The following is a 26,122-nucleotide window of genomic DNA, read 5'->3' as shown; positions in this document are numbered from 1 at the left end:
AGCCATTTTACCCCCCAGTACAGAAGACTGCATTTGGATCTGAGGGCAGCAGCTGGGACAAATGATTGTGAAGAAGCGATGGACAATTCATGGCTGGTCTTAGATAATTGTGAGTTATTGTGTCTTATGGTGAAAAGTACAGTTTTGCAAGAGGCATACAAGCACTGTGGAAAAAGGTGTGTAAGTTCTCTAAAACTGGTTTTGTGAACACTTTGCTTTCCCTGTTAACTTATCTAAGGTTTTGGGGATAGAGGGGATACGTGGTGAGTTTATGCTTGGGTTTTTTTTTCCCGGGATTGTAGGAGATGTTTGTGACTCGGACTCTGGATTTCCTAGTTCGGATGAAACAAATGCAAATAAAATGTAATAAACTTTTGGCTTAAAATGAGAAAAATGCTATTGATGATAAAAATTGTTTATTTTTAATAATCAAATATTTTTTTTAAATTAATGAGTTGTGAAATATCATGATTTTATTAATATAATTATTTTATTAATAACATATTTTTATGGCCGCCATTTGTTTTATTACTCCCTTTATTACTTCCTAGGTCATAAACCATATTTATTAAATGACTTGTTTGGCATAAGGGGTATAATATCTCTCCTCCTATCCTACAGGACACACATAGGATCTTTCTTTAAGTATTTAGGTACAAACCCAAAGCTGAAAGCATAAAGTAAAGTTGAAAACCAGCCCAAAGACACTTCAAAGCAATCACCACAGTGATACTGTAGAAACATGAACAGGTAGAAACAGGCTGCAATCCTGACTGAGAGGCTTACCAGCGAAGGCTATAGGTCTTGTTCTCTCCTCAGCAGCTGGCACCAGGGATAAGACAGCACCCAGTCCATCGTCCATCTGTGGAAGTATCAGTAGAAAGGATAAAGGGCCTCTCAAAATCAGGATGTGCCAGCACCATGTAGATCAGGAGTGCACCTTTGTGTTCCTTTAAATGCCTTCTCGCAAGCAGTCATGAGGGGTCAGCTCACAAAAGGTTCCAGCTTTCCCGCGACTATGGCAGCCCTTATTCCTCCTCTTCTGACCAGCTGTTAGAGCAAAGAGTGGCTTTAAAATGCCGGTAAAATGTTACCATGCCAAGGAAGGATCTCACTCTCCTCTCCTCCGCAACCATAACATTCATGAGGTCAGCCTTCTGAAAACTGGCCATAACCCTCCCTTTATCCTGATCAACCGAAACACCACCAGCACCCAATACATGACCCAGAAACCAAACAGCATGCATGAGAAAATGACATTTTTTCTGCACCAGTTTCAGATTGCTGGTTCCCAGGCAAGAGAAAACAATTTCCAGTCCTTTTATGGGCCTCCTCCTCTGAAGATGCAAATACCAGTAGGTCATCAAGATAACACAGGAGACTGGAAAAGTCCAAAGATGCTGAGCAGTGAGCAGTTAGAGTTATACATTACATTGTAATGTGTTACACCAAAGACTGGTAGTGAGACCTGCTATTATGTATGGTTGGAGGCTGTGGCACTAACTAAAATACAGGAGACACAATTGAAGATGCTCTGATTTTGACTGACCAGATTGACCATTTGACCAGAATGAATAAGTTTAGAAAAAACTACATCAGAGGTAAAGCTCAGAAGGAACAGTCTGGAGACAAAGTTATGAGATATTTTGGACATGTGCAGAAGACAGGTAGTGGATATAAGTGGATAACCTGAATATTGAGTTGCCAGGTAGGAGAAGAAGAGGAAGACCCCAGAGGACGTTCATGGATATAGTGAAGAAGGATTCAGAGGGGTTGGTGTGACAGAGAAAGATGCTAAGGATAAGGTGAGAAGTAGACAGACACTGCTGTGGCAACCCCTAAAGAAGGCAGCTGTAAGAAGAAGAAGAAGCTCTTTTATGTTTTAAAGCCTTCACCTTAAAATATAAAGCATTTTTAGGCGAGTGTTGTTGTGAATTGGTGCTTTATAAACAAAATTGAGCTGATGTGAGTAGATGGTAAATAGATGGTAAATGCTACTCTCTGTTCACAAGGACATCATTGTTTAGTTCAGTGCAGGTAGTTTACAGTTGACTTTCAAGCTCATTCCTTTCAAAATATTTACAATGAGTCCTATAAGAGGGAACCTAATCGGTTAAGTGAGGGAAAAGATAACCGAACAATGAGATAAAACTGGAGATTCAGTATAATTATCTGTGGGGCATCCACTTGAAACAGCCTCTTTTAGATTTTCAAATTGTTTTCCATTATCGTTTGATACATCATTGTTATCGCCATTTTAGGAAGCAATTCCATGTTAACTGAAAAAGAAAAAGACATTTTTAAGTCTTTTGAGATTCAGGTTTACAGTGTCTATAACCCAAACTGTTTTTTTAGTGTCCACTAACATCAACTTCAATGTTTGAGCCGGAGCATGTTTATTAGTATGTGCACAAACCAAGGTGGAGGCCAGCAGGCTACCCCACAGGGACCAGCGAGTGCATATTGCTGTGAAGCTTCACAGTAAACATATCACTTTGTCTTCCTCTTACCCTCACTCTCGCTCTCTTTCTCTGTATCTCATTTCCCCAAACCCCGTAAAACAAGATCGACAGGGATAAAGTACAACAGGGAGAAAAAGATAAACGAGAGGACAAGTGAAAGATATGGATTTAGGAGATAAAATAACTCATTTGGGGGTAGTCTTGGAAGAATAAAGGCAGTGTGTGGGCAGACTTTGCTGACAGTGTACAATCTAGCCAATGGTAACCACTTTATATAATCTATTGAATATTTCCATCTGCAACTGTGCTATTGTTCCCACCTGAAATTGAGTCTAGCCGAACTGTTGATTGACCACACAGGATGAAGTTGCATTGAGAGCTCCGTTGGTGGTCTTTGGATAATGTCTTGCTACCTATGCTCTGGTTTCTTTAGTTTCCTCACAGTCCAGCTCCCTGCATGTTTGTGTTTTCTTGAGTAACCCGTGAGCTGAAACTGTCACTCTTTGCCGTTTGAAAGTAACAAGAAAAGTGAAAAAAAGAGTGATTGGAATCTTGCAAATGAAAACAGCAGGAGGAAGTGAAGAGTAATTGAAGAACATACTCAGGATAGAGTCCACAGTGAGGACACAGTGAAATGTAGGAGAACGCAGCTACAAATTTGCTGTGGTTAACAACACGGTGGTCGATAAGCCTCATCATGTTACCCTTCAGAAGCAAAAAGGGGAGATAGAAGATGGGCCTTTGAGATTGAGTGCCGAAGTGTGCGTGCATGTGTGTAGTTGTGCAGTACTGCAAATGAAGGCAGTGTAAAAGACATATGAGTGTATGTAGAGGGAAAGCAGAAGAGGGAGCAGACCTTTCAGCTGAAAAGGTCATCCAAATAGCTCCAATTTTCAGGCTAATCAGAGAGGGACGTGGTGGACACTAATCGGCTGGTCAGAAGGTTGTGAAAGGTCACTGAAAGGTTATAAAGGTCATGGTAACCCAGAACAGATCACCTGTCCATCATCCCTGTAGATGACCTATCCTTGCAAGGTGAGTGAGAGAGTGAGACGGAGGAGAGCTGTTAATGCCTCAGTGTCGAACACATTTCTCTTGGGTGAGGCTTGCACAGTATTTACTCAAAATAGGCACAGCTCATCTGGCCAGGATAGAAATTAGCCTCATAAGAGGAGATAACAAGAAAGGAAGAAAGTAATTTATAGCAGCAACGCAGGACTGCAGGAAAGACAGATGGAAGCGAGATGGAAAAAATATGTTTGCAATTAAAGCAACCCAGAAGACTCCCTCTCTGGATAACATGCGGCAATATGTATTTCTCTGAAAAGATTAACAGAAACAATAACAGACTGCCTATTAGAAAAAAAAACCTCACAAGACATAAGAACCTTATATGATATTTAAATATTTAAATCTTTTGAATAAAATCCCACATCACCTTTTTACTGATGCAAGCAACTTCTATGAATTATAAGGAAAAGTCACATTTTTCCAAAAAAAGCCGTGTACTAGGTCAGAGTGCAGACTTTGACATTTCCTAGTATTTACTCAAGACTGTGATTGTTTTACCCAGCAGTCGGTTTTAATCATGGAATAAAATCGGCAAACAATGACTGGTCACCTGCCAGACTTACCAGTAAGTAGATACTAAACAACATTTGGCAGATGAGTGAATGGGCAGACAGATGGTGGCTGACTGGTGTTGACATCTAAAGCAGGGGAAAAGACCATATTTGGCTAGGAGATTTCACAGGAGTCAAACCTGATATGGCGATAATTTATTCACTTTTTCATGTTACATAACTACAGATCTTATTTTGATAGCAAATAGCAGTTGACAGGAGATGTGGAAGCCATGAATTATGGATGAGACGCTCTGTTTGTTTTATGTGAGAAGCCCCTTTTTGACTCTCTGACGCTCATATCAGGTACAGAGAAGTGGATGTTTAAAAATCCCCTCTAGACATGTTTTAAGATATTTAAAAATTATTTGGCTGTGAATCACAATTAGCGTCTGATGTGAATTTTAAAAAATGGAATCAACCCATTAAAAAAATTATCAAAGGAAGCAAATTGTTCCTTATGAAAAAGTATTCTGAATATTTAGTTTCTTTGCTGTTCTAAGTATACACATTATTGGGCAAGCACTGGGTTTTAATACAGGTTAACTCTCAGGCTTTTCTCCCAACAACAAATCAAAAACACACTTGTGACAACATAATGATCTTCTAATGGCAAACTGCGCAAACATCATCTTGCACAGGAAGCTGTTATGAGTGTAGGAGAGGTTAAATAGGATGTGACTTCTCTGATTGATGCTTTTTCACAGTCTCTTTATAAGTTTTTTCTACATATTGGGGTGGCTGTGGCTCAGGAGGTAGAGCAGGTCGTCTAAGGCCACACGGTCAGTGGATCGATTGCCTGGCTACTTTTCATGTCAAACTATCCTTTGACATCCAGACTGAATAATGCATAAAACAAAATGCTTAGGCACAGATAAAGTTCTCATGTGAATGAGGCTTGTAGTAAAAAGTGCTTTGATCACTCAGTTAGTGTAGAAAAGTGCTATATACGTCCATTTACCATGTTATGTCTGAGATTTCACACAGCTTCTGTAAGAGGCTGGAGCATGGCACAGCAAAGCATCTTCCATAGAAGAAAGATAGAAATGACACTAAATCACTCTTATTTTAGCTCAGCTGCACTGGATAACTATTAAGTTTGGAAAAGATTCTTTTTAAATACTCCATGGATTAGCTTGCAAGGTATTACAGATTTTTTTAATGGTGTATTTTGCCTCCAGGTCTCTGAGCTTATCATCACAACTTCTCTTAGTCCATTCTTCTCACCTAAAATCTAAAGGTCAGCAGGACTTTGCTCTTATTGCCCCCAGGCTCTGCTATAGTCTGGCTTCCCATGTGAGAAACTGTTTTAACAATTTGAAATTGGCTCTGAAGGCCTACCTATTTTCAGTTGCTTCAACTGTAGCTCTCATAGTTTGGTTGAACTCACTGTAAATGTTTTTTTATTGTTCTTTTTATTTGACTGTTTGTCAGATTTTAGTTATATTTAATTTGTATTTTTTGACATTTTCTTCTTTTTCCTTCTAATTATAAATGCTGTTATATTGTCTGTTTATGGGAGTTTTGTATTTTGTAATTGGGTTTTGGAGACCAGGGTTGAAATAGGAGTGTGTCAGGAAATTACTTTGAGTTAACATCTGTTGCTTTAATGGGCTTTATAAATCAAATTAAGTTAACTTTACTAAATTTACTAGCGACCAGTCCCAACAAAAGTTGCCTCAAGACGCTTTATAGGTAAAAGCCATATGATAATTGACTCCAGCACTTACACGATCCTCTGTGACCAGTACTTGGGGACAAAATAACTCCCTTTCATTACGACCATGCTCAGAGAAGTGCAGCCATCTGCAGCAAAAGGTTGTGCTGTTATGGAAAATAGAAGAGAAGAGCATAGAGACATGAGGACAAAACACAAACACAAAGAGAAGACAAAATTTTATTGACAGGTTGTACTGGAAGAACAGAACAAAAACAGTAGCACAGCTAAGTGCTGGATCAGGGTGACCTGATCCAGCACTAACTATAATTTTGATTTAAAAAAAAAACCATTTAGGCCAATCTTAAAAGTAATGGGTACTTTGGGTATAAAAAGGGGAAAAAAAACACTTGGACACTGGTAGCATAATGGACAGGTTTTTGATGGGGCTCCCACACAAACGCAAAGCAGGAGATGAAGCATCGCTGAATATGTTTCCAAACCAACTTCCTTCAAGCCAAAGACTATAAAATATGATGAAGCATATCTTCCCTTTGGTTTCACCTGCACAAGTGCCAAGGTCACTCTGACTCTGTACAGGATGTACTCAAAATCAACAAAATCAGCACATACACACTTAAGATTATAACAAGCATTCAAAACATTTAAGATCATAGATTCAACTCAACAATTTAAAGTGGTTATAACTGCACCTGTAATAAAGGCTAATTGGGTACCAAAATGTTTAAACATCTGAATGCACTATCAATGCTGTAGATTATATTATTAATGCAATGGTAATGATGATGATTATTTAACAATAGCAGTAAAATAATTTCCCTGATCCACACTATTCAAATGTTATACTCTGTTATTGTAATGTATAAAACAAAGTCTTGACAGTAACGTGTATTTAGAATACACAAATAATTCCATAATTCCCTATGTGCCTATATGTTGTCAGTACAAACAATGGTAGTAAGAAACAGTTTTACAATGTTTTTTTAAGCATTATCACCACTTTGACTTTCAGATCAATCTATTGACCTTTAAGGAGAGGTCAGAGGTCAAGTGTGACATAATATCTTTATACTCTTTATACTGTACATGTACTTTTTACATGTTGGTAATGCATACCACACTTGTAAAAATCATAGTTTCTAAGTTATAAGGCCTTTTGTCAATTTTTAACCAACTAATCATTAAGCTGATTTTGAAGACCTTGATGGATGTAAGCCAAATTTGAATGGATTGTTAAGAATGGAGTTATATGCACGCACGCACATGGTACTTGGTAACCGTGTTAAGTTAAAGTTTTAGCTGTGCAGTAGCAGCTTTATTTACTGATTATAACAATAAATATGTAGTTAATATGTAATTATAATTATAATACATAATTTTCTTCCCAAATAAGCATGGTGTTTGTACAGTGCTCAGGTGGGATGTGGTAAAGAAGCTGAATCTGATGGCTTTTTTATACCAACATGAATAATCGCAATAAACTTCTTTTCCAAAATTACAACCTCTGGGAGAAAAGAAAAAGGTTCTTAGATATTATTTTTAAGCAGTTTTGTATCTGATTTGACTTTTGGCTCCATAAACATTATTGATGTCTTAGTGACACAACCTGATCTAGTTCCCAGAGCCATAAATACTGCTGTTTTGTCAAAGTCACCATATCATGCACAAGGTGTCCAACTTCGCACCAACTGACACCCCAGGTTTAAGCAACGTTGAGATGATTGTGTCAACTTTAACCTTAAGGGCCACTTGGTGTGATATTATACGCAATATTTAAGTGTGATTTTCTTTCATTCTGCAGTGTCAATGGAGAATTGTACTTAGTAGTCAGTATAAACTTTTAATGATATAAGTTTACATATGATAGAATACTGCATGATGACCTTTTGATGACTTAGACTGTTGTTCACTACAAGACTTGTTCTGTTCTCTTTTATCAGTGTCTTTCCATAGCAATAATAAGAGCTGAATACTCTTATCTTCACTCCCTACCAGGAAGAGGAAAGCTGAACACTTTTATCTTCGCTCCCTAACAAGAAGAGGGGCTGCGTCCTTCAGAATCACACACACACGCACACACACACACACCTACATACGCACCAACATTCCTCTGTCTGTGAACAGACGTATTCATTATTGTATTACCCTTGTATATAAATAAAGACAGGAGCAATCTCAGAGCGCACATCACAGGACCCCACTCTCGGTTGAGCGCTCTGTGACTGCCCTTGCAAGTAAAAACTGCAGCGTGTGTGTTTCTACTACCTAACCAAGTAGTTTTTGGTGCCTGTACCTTGCAGGTACCACTTTCAGAAGTGAAAGTGAAATGTAAGAATGAAGAAACACAACTAAGTTTATGGCAACACACACCACAGCTTCTCCGTGGCTTATAGTCCTTTGCTACAAGCTGGAGTCTGTTCAGAACTCAGCTGCTTGTATTCGTACCTGAACTAAGTCCTGACAACACATCACCCCTGGCCCTTATGCACCTCCACTGGCTCCTGGTAAAGTCCCATATTTCCTATAAAATCCTGCTCCTCACCAACAAATTCTTTAATGCCCTTGCTGCACAGTACCTACTGGACCTTCTTCTCCTCTACACCCCATCTCAGACACGGCGTTCTCCATGGGACAGAGGCTGCTGCTCCCACTCTTGAAACATGCTTACCTCTAAGATCTGCAATTCCCCATCTCTGGACATTTTCAAAAAGCAGCTGAAATGTCACCTATTCACTCTAGCCTTTGGGCTTCGACTCTTTTCTTGTGTAGTATATTGGGTTCTTTAAAATATCCTATATAAATACTACTACTATTATTTTTCTTGCTGAAAATGAATCCATTGATGCATGGAGATTTTTGAGAAATACAGAACATATATATTTCTAGGACAACATGCATATTTGTCTAAGTATAACATAATCAGAATAAATGCATCATGTTGATGTTTTCCTTACATGGAGCCATGTCATATACACAAGTGCTTTTAATACTCTGTGCAAATTAATACGGTTCTTTGGACTGCTATTTACAATAGTGCTAGACAAAAGCTATATATATATATATATATATATATATATATATATATATATATATATATATATATATATATATATATATATATATATATATATATTCCCTTTCTTGTATACTAATAAATACTTGTTTGTGTGATATTTCAAGCTTAAAATAAAATCTTTGACCTGGTCTTGAGATTAATCTTCCTTCAAATTTTCTGGTTGTTTCATAAAGGGCAATCAATTTTTCCATTTCTCATTTTGAATATTAACAAAACAAAACATTGTTATGCTCTTAAAAAGCACATTTATCTGTATTTTATTGCCATGGCCGTTTCCATTTCTTCCTTCCTTCCTTTTTTGTGATTGTTGTGTTACTCAATCACTCAGAGTTGATTTGGTTCTGGTCCAGCAATTTAAAAACACTGTAAAAGTTAAATTAACTGAAGTGTTTACTTTCACATCTCGGGGTAAAATTAACACTCATGATTTGCGTCCCATAATATTCCCGTGCCAGTTCACTCAGGAGGAACATCTTTGAAAAAGCTGCTGCTGTTTAGAACAGTGTATATGCTTTAGAGTTGCTTTTTAAAAAAAATCATATTGCAATGTAGAAAATCAGTATAAATCAGGCAGCTTTTTTAAAAGTATTGTTGAGAGAAGGAAAAGATGATTAGAAATAAATAGATATTGGAGAACATAACAAAATTATAAAGAAAAAAACAGAGAAATACTGATATTATTTCCATGATGTGATCCTGCTGTATTTACTATATTCAGCAGTAAGATATTGACAAACTAAGGCAACAGTCACACAGGCCTCAGCTGAGTCAGTGACTTGTTCCTTAGGAAAAATATGGATTTCCTGGCATGTAGGCAAGTGGGAGCTGGATGTTGCTGGGTGAAATTGGTTGAGATTTGTCTGCAAAACCTCACCAACTACTTAGTGAAACATGGAAAAGTGAACTGGACAAGCTCTGCCTTAAAAGTAAAAGTTGTGCCTTAATACAACAGATTCGATATGATTTAAACAACCATTTCTTCAAACAGCATCTAAACAAGGAAAAACTGGTGTTTTTGATGGACAGTAGAGCAGATAGTGAAAGCAATTACCTTTCAGGCAGTTAAAAGTAGGAAAAGTTTTCATATTTTAGTGTTGGCTTTATATTTCTATTAGTTTAGTCACTAGCTTTATGTCTTTGTGTCTGGGATCTTAACACTCATGTAATATCTCTGTGATGGATCTAGGCGTTGACTTAAAAACTAACCTGCACACCATTCCTTAACTTGGACTAAATATCCTGTCGTCAAGTAATCCGCTGGTTCCTTACTTCTTCGGTGAATGAAACTGTCATCACGCTGGCTTTCTCTCATCAAATGGAAAACCATGTTATATGATACCACAGGAGTCAACTGACAATTTAGACATTTACGACACAGAAGTGATGCTCTGTGAGAAATCATTTCTAAAGACCTGACCTTTTCCAAGCTCAGTCCACCTCAGTCTACAAATCTGATATCAATAATCATTAACATTGAGTGGTTTGTTGTGGAAAACTGATGAAACTGTGAAAAATGTGGAGTGGAGGGCTATGTTATTAAGTACTGGAATGCACCAGTAAAGCACCAGTAAAGAGTTGTGAGCTGGGCAGTACCAGACCACAGGTTTTTGTAAACCTGTAAACCAGCTCAGGCTTGGCCTGGCTGCTGGAGTCAGAGCCCAATGGTGAGCAAGATATCCCACATGTGTATAGACTGATTGTACAATATTACAGCTTTGACCATTTACTTTGCTCTCATGAATGAAATCTGTGCACATTGAATTTCAACCAAATTACTCCAAATGTGAATAATCTAATTTCATAAATGGAGAAAAAAAAAAAAACGGGCAGATAGTCCAGTGCATTGATAAAAGAGATACACAAGAGGAGTTCATTTCACATTTCTAGCATAAATTGCTAGCTAAGCTAGAGCACAGAATCACAGTTTAAATACATAAATCAGCCTCACTAGCCTCTTACTTTTGTTTCACCTGTTAGTGTGAGACAACTTAGACTTTTATGCTAGTACAAATCCCCACTGAACTATAATACAGTAATCCTTATTTAATCTTTGAGCTGCACGCAACCTCCACACAACTAAAGGTCTAATCAGCCAGGGTAATTGAAAACACCTGTGTGTGTGTGTGTGTGTGTGTGTGTGTGTGTGTGTGTGTGTGTGTGTGTGTGTGTGTGTGTGTGTGTGTGTGTGACCTGTGAAGGTCAGGGATTTGTTTTATGTAAAAAAATCAACTCATAGTCTAGACATTCATTTAACAAAATAATGCCATTTTGATCACTCAAGTTCTCTTTTGTCCTTATGATATTGGTGAGTGTATCTATCATTTTTGATCATGTACATTATTGCCAATTACATAGAAATTTACATCTTGTTTTTTTTTAATAATCCACGCTAAAAATATGTGAAAATATTCACAAGCAAGATTCAAAAATAGATAATAAGATGCTGATCATAATGTTTACCATGCTCACCATGTTAGTTTAGGATTTAATGTAATGAATCTCCCCGTGGCCCTGATGCCCACAGACAGACCTGTCTGTAGTATGTCATTTAACGAGACACCAATAATGAATACAACATAAGTCTGATAAAACATTAACAGAAGCTAAGGTTGTGTATTTGGCTTGCAGCTGTTTGTAGGAGTCTTCTTCTGCGTTCATTAAACAAATGCATTTTCACTAGCTTCCCTTTAGCATCAGGATTTGTGATGAGAGTCTCCAAAGCAAGAGCGTTGCAGACATTTATGCATGTAGCACAACAGGGCTAACAAGTATTCACATATACTAGTTTAAATGATTTGTTACACACTGATCATTGTCCATCAGAGCAAAAATATTTTTCATGGGATTTTTTCTTCATATTTTTGTATTAATTGAAGGTCAGTGGGCATATTTACAGGACTACTTATTGCACCATTGTTCTGTGGATGTACGTTTCCAATAATCATACTATATAGGATGAGGCGACCTCTTTGATCCTACACTTGGCTGGAACCAGACCCATGTCAGTTGTCAAATTAGCAAATGAGTCACATTTGTACCAGCCACAGCTGGAAGCTTATGATCAAGATTCAATTAGTGACTAGATGGTGAACACAGTAAACTGTTAAGCATCTAAGGAGCTAGATATTTTTCACTGGAGTTCATAAGGTGAGACCATCACAGTCTTTACAAGAGAGCCGATACTCGATTTTACCACAAGGATAGAAACACTAATCATGATGCAATGATCGGGGACCATTCTTAATTTCGTTGTACCTGTGACAATGACAATAAAGTTTCTGATTCTGATTCTGATTCAAAGGAAATGTTTATGTCTGCTGGGTCTGTAACCTGTAAACTTACATGTTAACAGTAACAACCTTTTTCTTTTTTTTCAGCTTTTTTTCTATCAAGTAGGGGGGGAAAGCAGTTTGTAGTCTTCGGTGAATGCCTTCCTGTTTCTAATGCACACAAATAACACTAAGCAATGACAAAACTTGCATTTATTTTTAAAGAGGTTCAGAGAAGGAAATACAATCTTGCATGTCCAGATAATGGTTGCAACAAAACTAAAGACTACATCGAATTCATACCTATACATGAACTCTCATACTAATTATTCATGTTAATGCTAGCATGGTCAGAATACAGGAAAATTATATAGACTAGTAAATCCTCTGATCAAATCAAAATGCAATGCCTCCTGTGAGAGAAATGCTCCCCAAAGATCAGTACACACTACAACCAAAGAGAAATATCACTTAAGAAATGCAGGGAAACTGTAATTACTTTCATCAACGTTTTGTCCATTTGTGTGATTTACATAAATGTAATGATTCTATTATACTGATCTGTTACACATTCAAATAAACATTCGGGGACATTCACCCATACAAGTTATCAACATCATTCATATAAGAGTTAGCTGTGGGTTATTGCTTTGACAGGTTAATAGTAAGGATCATTAAATTTCGAACCAGAGGTGAAAACTGGTGAAAATGAGAACTATAGTAAGAGCACAGGCCTTGTACAAAGTGGACCAACCAAAGGGTAATGAAAGCAAGTGGATTCACCTTTTGCACTTATTAACATGTGTGATATAGATGTCAATAACTGATGTACAATGACTAATTTGTTATTGTGCCATTACGTTATTGCTATTATTATATAGCTAATTAGTTACTGTACTATTTGTATTATTATGAGTTAACCTATAGTCGTTCAAAAGAGAAATCCCTAATACCTGTAAGCATGTGTTCACTCTTTAATTGTTTGCACACAAAAATTCTTGAAATTTTTGGACAAACTTAGTGTCTGCTTATGTCTTAAAGTAATAACAAACTGCATCTTTACTATGTTGTGCAGTTCTTGCCAAAGTGGATTTTAATATTAAATGAATTTGGCTTAAAACTGCCTCAACATAACTGATTCTCTCACATAAATATTGAAATTGCTATTACCGCATACCTAGAATATCTGTAAAGAACTTTATAGAAGCATGGGCTCAACTAAATTGAACAAAAAAATATTGGAAAAAACGTTGCCGATGAGTCTCAATTTCTGCTGTGATATTTGGACAGTAGGTTCAGAATTTGTCATACACGACATGAAAGAATGGATCCATCCTGTCTTCTATCTATTGTGCAGGCTTCTGCTGCAGGTTTGGTGTGGTGTGGGGAATGTTTTCTTGTCAGACTTTAGGTCCCTTACTACCAGCTGTGCATCACTCAATCGCCACAGCCTACCTGAGGATTGCTGCTGACCATGTCCATGTCTTTCTGATCAGTGCACTGTTCTTCTATAGCTGTTTTTAAGTATTTCAAGCTAGTTTATTGTACTTGACAATCAGTTCATTGTACTTAAACTGCCTCACTTCAGTAGAGGACCTTTAGGATGTGGAGGAACTGGAGATTCGCAACATGGATGTGCTGCCAATAGCAGCAACTGTATGATGCTATCTAGCAAGGTGGACCTAATAAAAAGTCTTGTAAGACTATATCTCAAATGTCCATAGCCCTTTGTCTTCTTCATGTGATAATTTCCTTGCAATGTTTTTCTTCTTTTCTAAGTACCAAACTAATTCATGACTTTTTATTTTCCAACCCACTAATTCAGAATGTTCAAATACTCATTTTAAACTACTTGTACCCAATTCCATTATGGCTTGGCCAATAAAGGAATTTCAAATTTGAGTGGCAGTGCTACAAAGAGGAGAGAAATCAGAAAAGGAGAAAATGAATTGTAATGGAAGCTTTTGTAATAATGTTTATGCAGCGTGTTGGATTGCTAAAAGGAAATTGAATTGGGGGAGATAAAGAAGCAGTGCAGACATAAGTGAAAGAACGAGAGGGTGACTGATACAAGGAGGATTTTAATATGATAACCTATAACTGTTTCACAAACACACACTCCTCTGTCATGCCAATAAAGCACATCCTACAGAGAGATAGGGAGAGAGGGAGAGAGAGAGAGAGATGCTCTGGGTTTCATCAGTCACATCTCGCTGTGGGAGGGGGATTGAAGCGGCTGCCTCGGAGCTCTCCGGTAACAGAGACAGTAGACGGCACTGACTCACGCTGACGATCCACGGACAGCACATTTTAGACTCTACCTGACCTGCAGTTGAAGATCCGACAGGAGGGCGATTATGAAGGCATAAGAGAACTTTCCTCAGATTTTTTTAGGGGGGGGAGGCTGTTTCACCATCTTTCCCGTAAATTCGGACATCAAATAAAGTCAGAATGTACATCAGTGATTTATAAACACCAGATGGCGGTGAGCTGAAAAATCACTAAAACACATCTGAGTGTGTTGGGACGGGACACGGTGTTATTCTTCTCCCCTCCTTGTCTTTTATTACACAGAACTTGTTTTCCACTAGTGGCGGACCTTCTAGGCTATTTTTGTCCTTAATTTTGTCAGACATTATCCGACCCCCTTCTTCTCCCTCCTCCACTACCGCCTCGTCCTCCTCCTCCCGTTCCTCCTCCAACCGTCTTCACTTGGTTTAAAAAAACAAAAAGAAAAGAAAAAAGAAAGCCACCAAGGAGACACGACTACACTCTACCCGCCAGCGTTCAAAGGGAATCAAAACAATCTAATCAACATCAGCACAGGACTGGACCCTGACAAGGATGCTACTCCAGCACAGAGGCTACTAGACGGTCCAAACAGCCTTTGCCAATATGTTCAGGCCAGGTAAGGAAAGAGGGCTCCACTTGTTTTTGTTGCTGACGAGGATGTGGAGCGCGCGCAGTCGGTGTGTGCGAGCGATACATTTTTTGTTTGTTCTTTTGAGAAATTAATTTAGTTCAATTTTGGGCAAATTGAGTCACAGACGAGGCTCTCGGTGTTTCTCAAACTTCCCAGTCGTCTCTTATCCGCCGTGGTGGCCGCGACTGGGAAGCAGATTAAATATTTATTCACTTCATGTAAAAATTATTCTTAAAATAGCGAACCGCTGCCGCACTGCAGTTTGTAGAACCTGTCTGCACGAGGGTGGCTTGTTGCTACGCGCGAGCGAGAAACGGGTAGAGAGCACGTGAGAGTGAAATTGAAAAAAAGTTTACAATTTGACTGGTTTTCTACAAAAGTTTACCCCGTTTTTTGGCGCTTTGTGTTAATCCGCGTGACAGAAAGAGGCGCTCAGCCCGTGTATTTCTACTTGTCGCTGAAGGGAGGGAGACGGTGGGTCTCCCCACGGGTTCCGCGGGCCCAGGGAGACTAAAAACAGGTGTAAAAGTGTCTCCCAGAGAATAGCTGTGCGCTGTTTACTCTGACACTCACACGCTTCCGTGTTACGGTGAGAAAAGGTATTAAGTTTTACCACGATGACCTTGCCTGCTCATGTGTTGATAAAGGAGAGCTCCATTTCCCTCCCGCCACCTCTTTCTCCGTGCGTGCACGCGCATTGACAATTAAAAATCACGACTGACAAATCCAGTGAAAAAAAAAAGCAATTTCACAAATTCATATTCGTATTAAACAACATATCAACCTTTCTGAAATTATTAAATAGTACTGTGATGCAAAGTGTACGGAAAGTACACGCACACTTACACACACACACATTTTAAAGAAGAGTATTTGTGGTGTGGAGTGGTGACTCATCTGCCAATTGCCCCCCCAAAACATGTATGCATGTTGGGCTCCAGTGAAAGACAGCTTGTCTGAGAACTGTTTGGAAATGAATGCAGTCCGCGGCTGACTGAACCCCGAGAACATAATGGAAAAACATTCTTTAATAGAGACACTGGATGTCTGTCATTTGTCATTTCCATGCAGCTCAGCGCAGAGTGGGGAAACAACACACATACATCCATGCACATCATAATCTATTAGCTCACTTGGTTGGCCTGAGTCAGGGCACAAGCTGGGCGATCTCCTCATTAAGGGTGGGACCTAATGGGCTTGACAGAGGGCTGATTAGTGCTGTCACTGTGTGTGTGTGTGTGAGAGAGAGACAGAGCACAAGAGAGAGGGAGAAAAGAGTTTGCTGGCTAGAGGGAGACAAGCTTTAATTTTAATCTTCCTGTAATTTCAGATGGATAGCATCCACCCACCCACCTACCCGCACACACAGCAAAAAACACACAGTGGTGATGGCTGATGCGCTGCTTTGTATCTCCTCCTACAAATATGTGACTGTCAGTCGCAATAATAAAATCCAGAGTAATTGTGCAGTCTGCCTGAGATACAGTTATCTTTGTCTGTCACCTTTACCCACAGTATCTCTCTGCAGTGGGATAAAACAAGAGTGAGAGAGTGAGGAGAAAGAGGATAAGTGTTTTTGTGTAATGAAAACTCCCTCTCTCTTTCTCTCCGTGTCTGTCTCTCATTCTTTCTCTCTGCTTGGCCAACCAGCTCCTGCTGCCAGCCTCAAACTGAGAGCGGCCTGGCAGGCTGATTGGCTACTAGCTTGCTGGTTTGGGTGGCTGCCGAAGCTTTGTTTCCCAGCGTGTTTGAAGCTGGATTTGTCTCCCTTACTTGACTTTGCCTCTGTTACCCAACTTGTCAATTTCCCTATTTATCTACATTTTTTTTCCTGCAGTAAGATGTATGCAGGCACTGAACAAACCAAAACAAACCTTAAAATTAGTCACAAAAAGAATAATGGCCACTTAACAAAAAAGAGAAAAAAAGGCTTTGCTATGTTCTGCAAAAGTGCGGACCGGTTTTTATTGTCAGCTATTTAATGGATGCTCATGGCTTCTGAATAAAACAAACAATCAGTGAATTATTCATATATCAGATCATTGTAATAAAATAAAACCCCACAAACTGAAAGACCTTTTTCTCACACGCAGCTAGGAAATATGTTAAATTCTTACATTTTAGTGGGTACATTAGTTAACAGTTGGTATTTTAACTAAAACCTAAAATGATTGGTCAATTATCAGCTACAGATAATATTTTTATCAGCTGATTCATCACATTTTGAAATTTAGACTATTTCAGAACCGGTGCTAATGTTGCTAACCAATGGAGACTTGTTTGGATAACCATTTAGCAAATTCGAAGACATATTCTTTTTTTGTTTTCCCTCTGAGAAAAATTGGATTAAAGCACATCGGATTAACCCTCTCAGGTTTAAAACACGATAGGCGGTAGACCTAACCCTGTATTTCTGGAGAAAGGCAAATTCATTACTCTGGGAACTCTAGGGTTAAAGTTAGGGCTAGGATACTTGTAGATGATGACTTAGACCCCAAAGGGTTAAGTGTTTGTCCACCTAATAAGCAATTATACCCATAAAGCACAGGTAAGCCCATTCAATGTTTAGCACAGCTAAGCACAAGTAAGTACTTTAGGAAGCAATTTGTATCTCAAATCCTGAATATCAGGGGGCCAACCATATAATTTGGCACTAAAATGTTCACGAATTTGAAAACATTGTGTTGAAGAAAGAAACTTTCATGCTGTTTTCTTGAAAAAACAAAACAAAAAAACAACCTGCCAACATTTACAGTCAGTGAGCTGTAGAAGAAAATTCCTGCTGGTGGCTTAACTGGAGTGAGAAATACATATAAATTTCTCAGGTGTAGAGTACAGTTTGCCAAACAGTGCAGTGCTGTTTCAAGAATTGTTGTTAGCCCATCAGAAGCTATTATTTTCTGTTAAATGAAACCTCTTTGCTGCACCTTGGTGCTAGCTATGCCATTATACCATTATAAACCTTACAGCCCAAATCAATATTAGTAGAATTACACAACTCTCAAAACTGATTTGACATGACAATAAAATAAAAAATCATCAAATCATTAAAAATTAATTTAAAGTCACTGACCTGGTGTGGGCAGAAGATTTATTTAAAAGGCTGGATTATACTTTGTTTAAGGGACACAGACTGAAATGGCCTCACGTTAAATACATTACGATGGCTTAGACATTTAAATAATGTTAGCCACTTCTAACGTTCGGTAATGCTAGCTTCCTCAAACAAAATAATACCGTGTAATTCAGGATAACATAAGAAGGAATTGGAAGGATTTCCCCATTGGTGTTGTTTGGGTAACCACTTAGCAAATCCTAAGACATATTCTTTTCTTTATCCTTTGAGGAAAAAATGGATTAAGCACATCTGATTAACCCTATGAGGGTTAAGACATCACTGGCAGTAGCCCTAACTCTGTATTTCTGGAGAAAGGCAAAATGATATCATTTGCATTATTTGCATTTTGCCTTTTGTGAATCAGTATAATCCATTGGTCATTTCCCTTAAATCCAAAGTACTTCCACATGCTTACTGACTTTCTTAGCAACGAGCTGCTGCAGCTGCACTAGCTGCCGTGTCAATCATGTAGTATTTGCTGTCTTTGTGGGCAGTCTTCTTTTTCTAAATATGTGAGCATGGACAAAAACATGCCCACATTGCCTATGGTACGAAAAACCAAACAAACAATACTGTTGTGTTCCTACTTGGTACCACGAAAAGATGAGAGGCTTGCATAAGTAACTATTAAAAGTACTTTCTTGGAAGTACCCAGTGATGTACAGACAACTATCAGTCATAGACAGAAGAAAACTACAAACGTTCCCCAACAAATTTTCATGAGCATCTTCTTTTTATGATTTCTGTGCTGATTTATTCCCATTTTTTCCAAGTGCACATCAAACATAATGATATGATCGGCAAAGCTAAGTCTTCATCTGTGTGTAACATTACTCTGCGTGAGATTTAAATGAGTAATGGTTCAGAGGAGTAAACATGTCGATGCGCTCCTTTCACCTGATGCAATATCTTTGCCTCACGTGCCTTCCTCAGTGGCCTTCTTCCTACGCAACTCTTGAAGACTAAAAGTTGCTGCCTGGATTGGATGGACAAGTTCAATCTATATGGAAGAGAGCACGGTTGTGCAGCTCCTACTCAAGCTGTGAACTCCAGCCTTTAAAAACATGACAACGTCTTCCTTGCTTCTCATCATTTGCAATACGATTTCATCCTCTCACTTTTCGTCATCATTCCTGCCGTTGGATACACCCTGTGATCCAGAAAGAAAAAAATTAGCAGTATTTGAAATACTGAAATGTTCTGTGTTTCTACATTCAGCCATGATAATCTATAACGAACGTCAGCTCTGTACTGAATTTCACTGATCAATACCAATATATGATGTTAAAATTGCAAGTCACTGTTCATACAGGCTATAGCCTCAGACTCGCTCCAGGCTCTCTCTGGGCCCCAGTGTGAATAAAGCCCTCATTTGATTAACAGACTTTTTAGCAGCGTTATGAAATTTAAGTCATTCCTGATTAAACCTCCAGTTTTTATTTGCATACTATACTACGGATTGCTGACTGTCATTTGTCACCTCCGAGCCTGCTTTCTCTTCGGATAAAGCACAGTATCATGAAGTACATCTGATGGCATTGTGACAAAAGACTAATGCCACATCCTTACTTTCTCTGTGAGATGACAGTTGCACTGGCACGCATACATTTTGCCTGCAGGCCACTGTCAAGTCCACAGTCACACAATTAGAAGCTGCTGTTGCCCGTTTGCTTTGTTATGCATGCGTGTGTGTGTGTGTTTTGTAGATGAGTGCTGTGGTAGATGATAATAACATATGGATTGGTGACAAAATGTTTATTCGGGTCGTGAAGCACCAAATGGTGGAGTAATTGAGAGCTGAGATTGATCCAAATTTGCTCTTGCTGCACCGACATCCTGAGGCAGCAGACAGATTTTACAGATTAGGACAATATAGGGAACATTATGCTTTGTGCGGATTTTGTGGATATATTATATTAGAGAACTAAATCATCTTGGGATTTGATTACAGGAATGGAAGTCATATCATAATCAATTACATCCCTAATGCAAGCCACAGTGGAGAGCAGGATGAAACGCATCGCCACACACACCGCCACGCAGCGAGTGTCCATGTGATGGCTGTGCATATCAATGACCTTTGCACATCTTTGCACCGCTCCTCCTGCCTGATCTCAAGGTCACTCACGGACTCCTTCCTTTCTTCTGCTTTATCCTGAGCTCAGTGTGGTCCGCCTGCTGAATTCTATTTTATCATTACGTCTCGCCACAATTTTCTGGAACGTGCACGGCATTTACAATCGACGTGCCTCGTAGAAATGCGTAGAAATAATTACACGGGCTGGTGTTTTACAGCTCCGAGCTTCTAAAGTGGCAAACTCTCACAAACACAATGCAAAAAAAAAAAAAACAACCCACAAAAAACCTTTAATGAGCAGAAATTGTTTTGATGCTAAATAAACAAACACAGAGTGCTACAAATTATGCAGTACAGAGCATGAAATGGCATTTCACAATGGCCCTGTGGTGTTTTATTCCAACTTTCTTGCCAAGTAAAGCTTTATTACACATTTGTTTTTATACCAAACATACCCCTTTTTGCATCTTCTGTATTTTTCACCGGGGTAAAGTGCAAGTTAAGACAGCTATAAGAAAGGAGCCATTTTTCTGCCTTAAAAAACCCATAAGGCTGCCAAGCAGAATGAACAAAGCTGAAGTGGTTTATTCCTCAGTTCCCTCGAATTAGATTCATACTACTTCTTTAATTGGCAGTGCAGTGAAGTGGCTGCTGATTGTTGGTAAATACAGTGCACTAATTTGCTTATGGATCTCCACGGTTTACCTTGAGAGCTGGCGGCACACACAGCAGGAAGGTCCTGTGTGAATTAAGTGTCCAATCAAAGAAGACATTACTCCCTATCAGGAGTCCTGTGAAGGCCTCTGATTGCAGGTTCACTTAGCAACAGCTGGGGCTAGCTGTGCATTTACTGCATGTACTCTCTCTCTCTGTGAATATGTTTGTGTGTGAATGAGCATGCACATGGATGTGGCTGCATATGTGAGTGTGAGAAAGTTTTCAGATGAAAGTGATGCAAATGCCAGTGATCACATAGTCAGAGCATGGTGCTCATACAGATTTTTAAGTGTGTTCGAGCCTCAGGAATCATTATTGTAAATGTCAGAGCTGATGCATGAGAGGGGAGTTATACTGTGCTGATGCGGCAGAGAGAACAGACACCACGTGAAAAGGAGTGGTTATCAGGAAAAAGAATTTACATGGGATACACACAGAGCGAGCCAGTGGCAGGTAAAGGTAGTGGAGCTGATATGAGCTTACTGCGCGGATGTGTGCTACGGGTGTCACCCGCTTTGATGAAGTAACTTTGGTATTTTCTCGTCTTCAGAGGGAGAGACAGTTGGATGAAGCAGCCCTCTCCTTTTCTTACTGAAAGCGAATGAGACGTAGACATTTTGGAAACATTTGTGAGACATTTCTTTCTGAGACTGACATGAAAGGAAGGATGTACATCTCATGTCTGTGCATTAAGTACAGTGAAGGAGAACCTTGGCTTAGCAGTAAAGCTGGAAGCAGGGGGAAACATGAAGCTTGGCTCTGTTCAGAGATAAAGAAAAAAGTACACCAACCAAAATCTCTAAAGCTTACTAAATAACAGGTTGCATCTTGTTTGTTTATCTTGTGCACCAACAGAAATGTATAAAAAAAAAAAGGGGACTGTATGGGGGAGTTGTGTGTGTGTGTCTGAGGTATTTCTTAACAAACAGCAGCTCATCCATCTGGCTTTAATGCAGGTTGCCAGATTTATGAGGACTGTTTTTGGCCCTATACAGGCACAGTGATACAAAGTGTTCCAACTTATTCAGGAAGCAAGGCCAACAAACAGATCCATCATTTTACTCCCGCTAAAAAGTTGTTGTTTTTCTACATCTCATCAAGCATTTGTCATGCATTTGCAAACATACACTTGAACACATACTATAAGCCAACACAGAAGTGTCTTAACCCCAATCCTATCGACATTTTGAAATATATAGACTACCAACTGGGGACCCCAAGAATAATTTACTGTGAGAAGCATCCTAACCCAACCCAAACAAAAAAAAAAAAAATCATTGTTATTATTTTTGCAAAGTTATAATTATTTGCACATTTTGTGAAATTCTATACTTTTCTTTGATACAACCTACAACTTTTAAGTTAAGCTAAAAGTTTACTGTATTTACCATACCTTTGCTCTGGTGTCACTTATTTTTCAGTAGTTTTAAACAAACATTATTTGTGTTAAATTTTTATGATGAATCCATTTTGACCCCAATATGAAAAACTCAAATAGACATAAATCCCTAGTATCATGAGATGTACTCTTTCCAGCTCTGCCCTGGGGCCTCCTCACGTCTTCCTCCTAGGACATGCCCAAAACACCTCACCAAGGAGATGCCCAGGAGGCATCCTGGTCAGATTCCTGAAACACCTCAGTGGCTTTCCTTTCTATGCAGAGGACTACTCTACTCTGAATCCCTCCCAAATGACCAAACTTTTCTATCTCACTACCTCTAAGGTAGAGTCCAGACAACCTTTAGAAGAAGCTAATTTCAGCTTGTATCCACAATGTCATTTTTTCAGTCATTACCCAGAGATCGTGACCTATGAACTGACAGATTGAGGGCCAGCTCTCTTGTCACCACAGCCGAGCGTCTGCAGAAGCAGTGTCTCTGTCAATCTCCTGCTCCAATTGAAGAGGCCACTCCACTCTTTTTCAGCCGAGAACCATGGCCTCAGACTTAGAGGTGCTGATCCTTATCCCTCGATTAGCTCTCCCCTTAACCCTCGATAAAACTAATGGAATCACATCATCTACAAAAAACAGATATGAGATCCTGAAACCATAAAACCGTCCACACCTGGGCTGCACCTAGAATTTCTGCTCATAAATGTTATTAAAAGAATGAGTATGAGTGGACCAGAAGCAGCTAAACATAAAAAAAGCTAAACAGACACAATAGGCAGCTATAGCACCCAAATTCTTTCATGCTGTGCTCAGGTCCTGTGACAGGAAGAGCAAGCAGCTGCTACCTTCATGTCTGTGATTCAGGAACAAATGTAACAGCTTTGTGGAATCAGTCTTCAACCTGAGGACTAGGCAGTCATCAGTGGGAGCTTTGCTCATTCCCAGGAGGGTCATTGCTGCTCAGATCAGGGCTTGTAACACTGCAGCATCATCATCTCTCTCAGGTACATCAGATCCAGCGACCTCTACAACGATATCACACCTTCCAGTCTGGGAAGGTACCCATCAAGCTGATGAAGGCAGCGATGGCAACAGTTTTTCTTCTTTATGGTAAATAGTAAGTGACCCAATCGTTGAATTTATTAAAACTACATAAACAATATTGAGTTCCTTTTACTGTGGTCCCCTGAGACTGCAAAAGTGTGACATCATTAGGAACAAATTGATAGACAAAGTAAAAAAAAAAAGGAAGCAGTATCTTTGCTGTTTCCAGGACTGCGGTCTTCTCGACAAAGATCTCGGATTTCGTTCCTGGGATCTGAACTTGACTAACATCCCACTCTTAATCCAAATGATGTCGGCCAACCTTTGCAGCTATAACAGCTCTGCTCTAATTCATCCCAAAGGTGCTCTATCAGGTTGAGGTCAGGACTCTATGCACGTCAGTGAAGTTCTTCCATGCCAAACTGGCTCATCCATGTCTTTATGGAACTTTTACTTTAAAATTTCTCATAGTTGTATAGAAATCTATGAGAAATTTGAACCTATGATGCTTTACTATTACCCACCTAAGTAAACACTTCCCTGAATGTCTTGACGACTAGTTTGAGGACTTTTTGAATGTGGAATGATGGTCATTACATAAATTGTGGGTTAGAGGAAAACAGACCATTAAGCAAGGTGTGTTTGGGAAATTGTTATGATTGACAAGTTGTACCACATGAGCACACAGTGTCCCTCAGCTTCTTAGTCAGATCCATCCCTTAATCGTGATATCTGGTTTCAAAACAAAATAAACAAAACAATGGGCGATGTTTTGGTGACTGCATCTGTTTTTTACATATAGTTTATGGAAGCAGGAAGACAAATAGAAAACTTTAGAGGTAAAGCTTCCAGGCTTATAAAAAGTTAAGAAACAAACAATTCTTTAAGCTGAAGCCATAAACTTTCTCACAGTTTCCAACTAAGTGACTTCCTGCATTCGTTCACTGTTGCTGATGAATTAGTCAAAAAGTGCAAAATATGACAGCTGCATTATCAATACGAGTACACCACATAGTGTATTTCTGAACACACTGACATAAAATAAAAAATTTAAATCCTTTGTGTCTAACTCCCAGGCTGTATCTCCTCCATCCCTCCTCTCTCCCTTCAAATCTCCTCGCCTCCCATGTCTTCTCCTCTGTAGCTGGTTCACTCTGTACCTGTTGAATAATTGATAGCTGTTTTGGTTTCTGATAAGGCGTTTGGGGTCCACAGCTCTCAGCAGTATGGGCTTGCTGCTTTCCTCACGGTAGATCACACAGCTCAGTCCGTCCTTTTACTCCCTCTCTCTTCCTCTTCTTCACTGCCTCCCTCTTTTTTCCCCCTCCGTGTCTTCTCTTATTCCACGTCGCAGTTATTCTGATAACATGCTGGCGTGCATGTCGTAGCCAACAGCTCAAGTTCCAGGTTTTATTTTTGATAAGGCCTTGATATTCATCTTCTTCTGATTACAAAGGAGCATGTGAACATAAATAAATGTAATACTCGGGATATTACCATGGAAACAGAAGTAGTAGATCCAAAAAAACAAGTATAGGAAGGATAAGCTATTTAAAATATGCTTGCATGAAGCAGCTCACAGTGCAGCAGCCCTGCCATCATATGCTGGTTGTTGCATGGGATCCAAGGTACACCCTACTGTTTACAGAGGGTAGTCAAATTAACAGAAACACTCTTTGGAAAAGTTTCAACTTAGGTGGCTGATTCATCAAAGCAAGCACGGAAATGTGCGTAAAGCAGGCTTCATGCCCAGTGACAGAATTTAAGGACGTCTCCTATACTGTCAATCCCTCTTAGTTTCAAGATGACACTATAATTAGTAGTGTCCTGAGACTGTCCTTGTGAGTAAACAGTAGGTTTAGTTGTGTATTCATTTCCCTCAGGTCGTGTTCTCTGTTCATTTGAATGGGGCTGTGCAGTGGGGGTGCAAACGCAGAGGGCTCTGGCAAGAAAACGTTGCTCAGCATTTGCCAGAATACAAAACAATCCAACAAGGCCCAGCATAGGCCACCATTGCATCCACACAGGGAAGCATTGTGGTGTTGTCACACAGTCTGGTCGCATGGCAAAGAAAAAGATAAGTGCCGAAATGCATTGTTGCTTTGACAGTGAGAACATTTCACGGCTTCAGCACATATGTCTTTGATTCTCCTCCGTGGGGACGTGTCACCAAGGCGGTGATTCTGTATTTTAACCTAATCCACTGTCTTTATGTAAACCTCACCAAGAAGTTTTTTCTTTCTTTTTTTTTGACTATGCAAACAGTCAGTGCAAACACAGCTCCACTTTTAACGTTATACCAGAGAAAGTGTAAAAACATCCTGGTCTAGGGTACAAAGTAGAGTATCTTGAGTGAATGATAGTAACTTGTGGTGTTACCTCAGCCTTCTACCTCCTAATATGGAGTTTGCTGCTCAGCCAGTATGGAAAAACTGTAATTGATGTCCTTGAGCACAATGAAAAGACAACTTCTCGGTCTTTCACAAACTGCTCTCAATTTGAAAGACAAGAGAAAACCTTGTAAAACGGGTCAAGGTCAAGGATGGTCAGCATAAGATGTTTTCTTTTTTCAGTTTTCATGCAGAATATTTTTATTGTTAAGTCCTGGCAGACAAAAGGTGTTCTTTTTTTAATAAGCATTGTCCTGAAAACATAATAAAATTGATGTAAAAATTTGGATCTGTGACCATTTTACCACTCAGTGATGTAGTAGTGACAAATGAGAAGCACACCAGCTCTTCAT

General features: G+C 39.2%; 1 protein-coding gene across 1 annotated transcript in view; it reads left to right on the top strand.

The window, feature by feature from the left end:
• The first annotated feature begins 14,304 nt into the window (after window positions 1-14,304).
• LOC120733627 (reticulon-4 receptor-like 1) overlaps window positions 14,305-26,122 on the top strand; it is a 112,055-nt gene continuing 100,237 nt past the window's right edge. The window contains exon 1 of the mRNA XM_040031924.1: window positions 14,305-15,015. Coding sequence (XP_039887858.1) covers window positions 15,003-15,015 — 13 coding nt within the window. The 5' untranslated portion in view covers window positions 14,305-15,002. The remainder of the gene's footprint in view (window positions 15,016-26,122) is intronic.

Source organism: Simochromis diagramma, unplaced genomic scaffold (assembly GCF_900408965.1).
Source record: "Simochromis diagramma unplaced genomic scaffold, fSimDia1.1 OVJJ01000216.1, whole genome shotgun sequence".
Taxonomy (NCBI): Eukaryota; Metazoa; Chordata; class Actinopteri; order Cichliformes; family Cichlidae; genus Simochromis; species Simochromis diagramma.
Note: the sequence above shows the minus strand (reverse complement) of the source record. Positions and strands in the feature narration are given on the sequence as shown.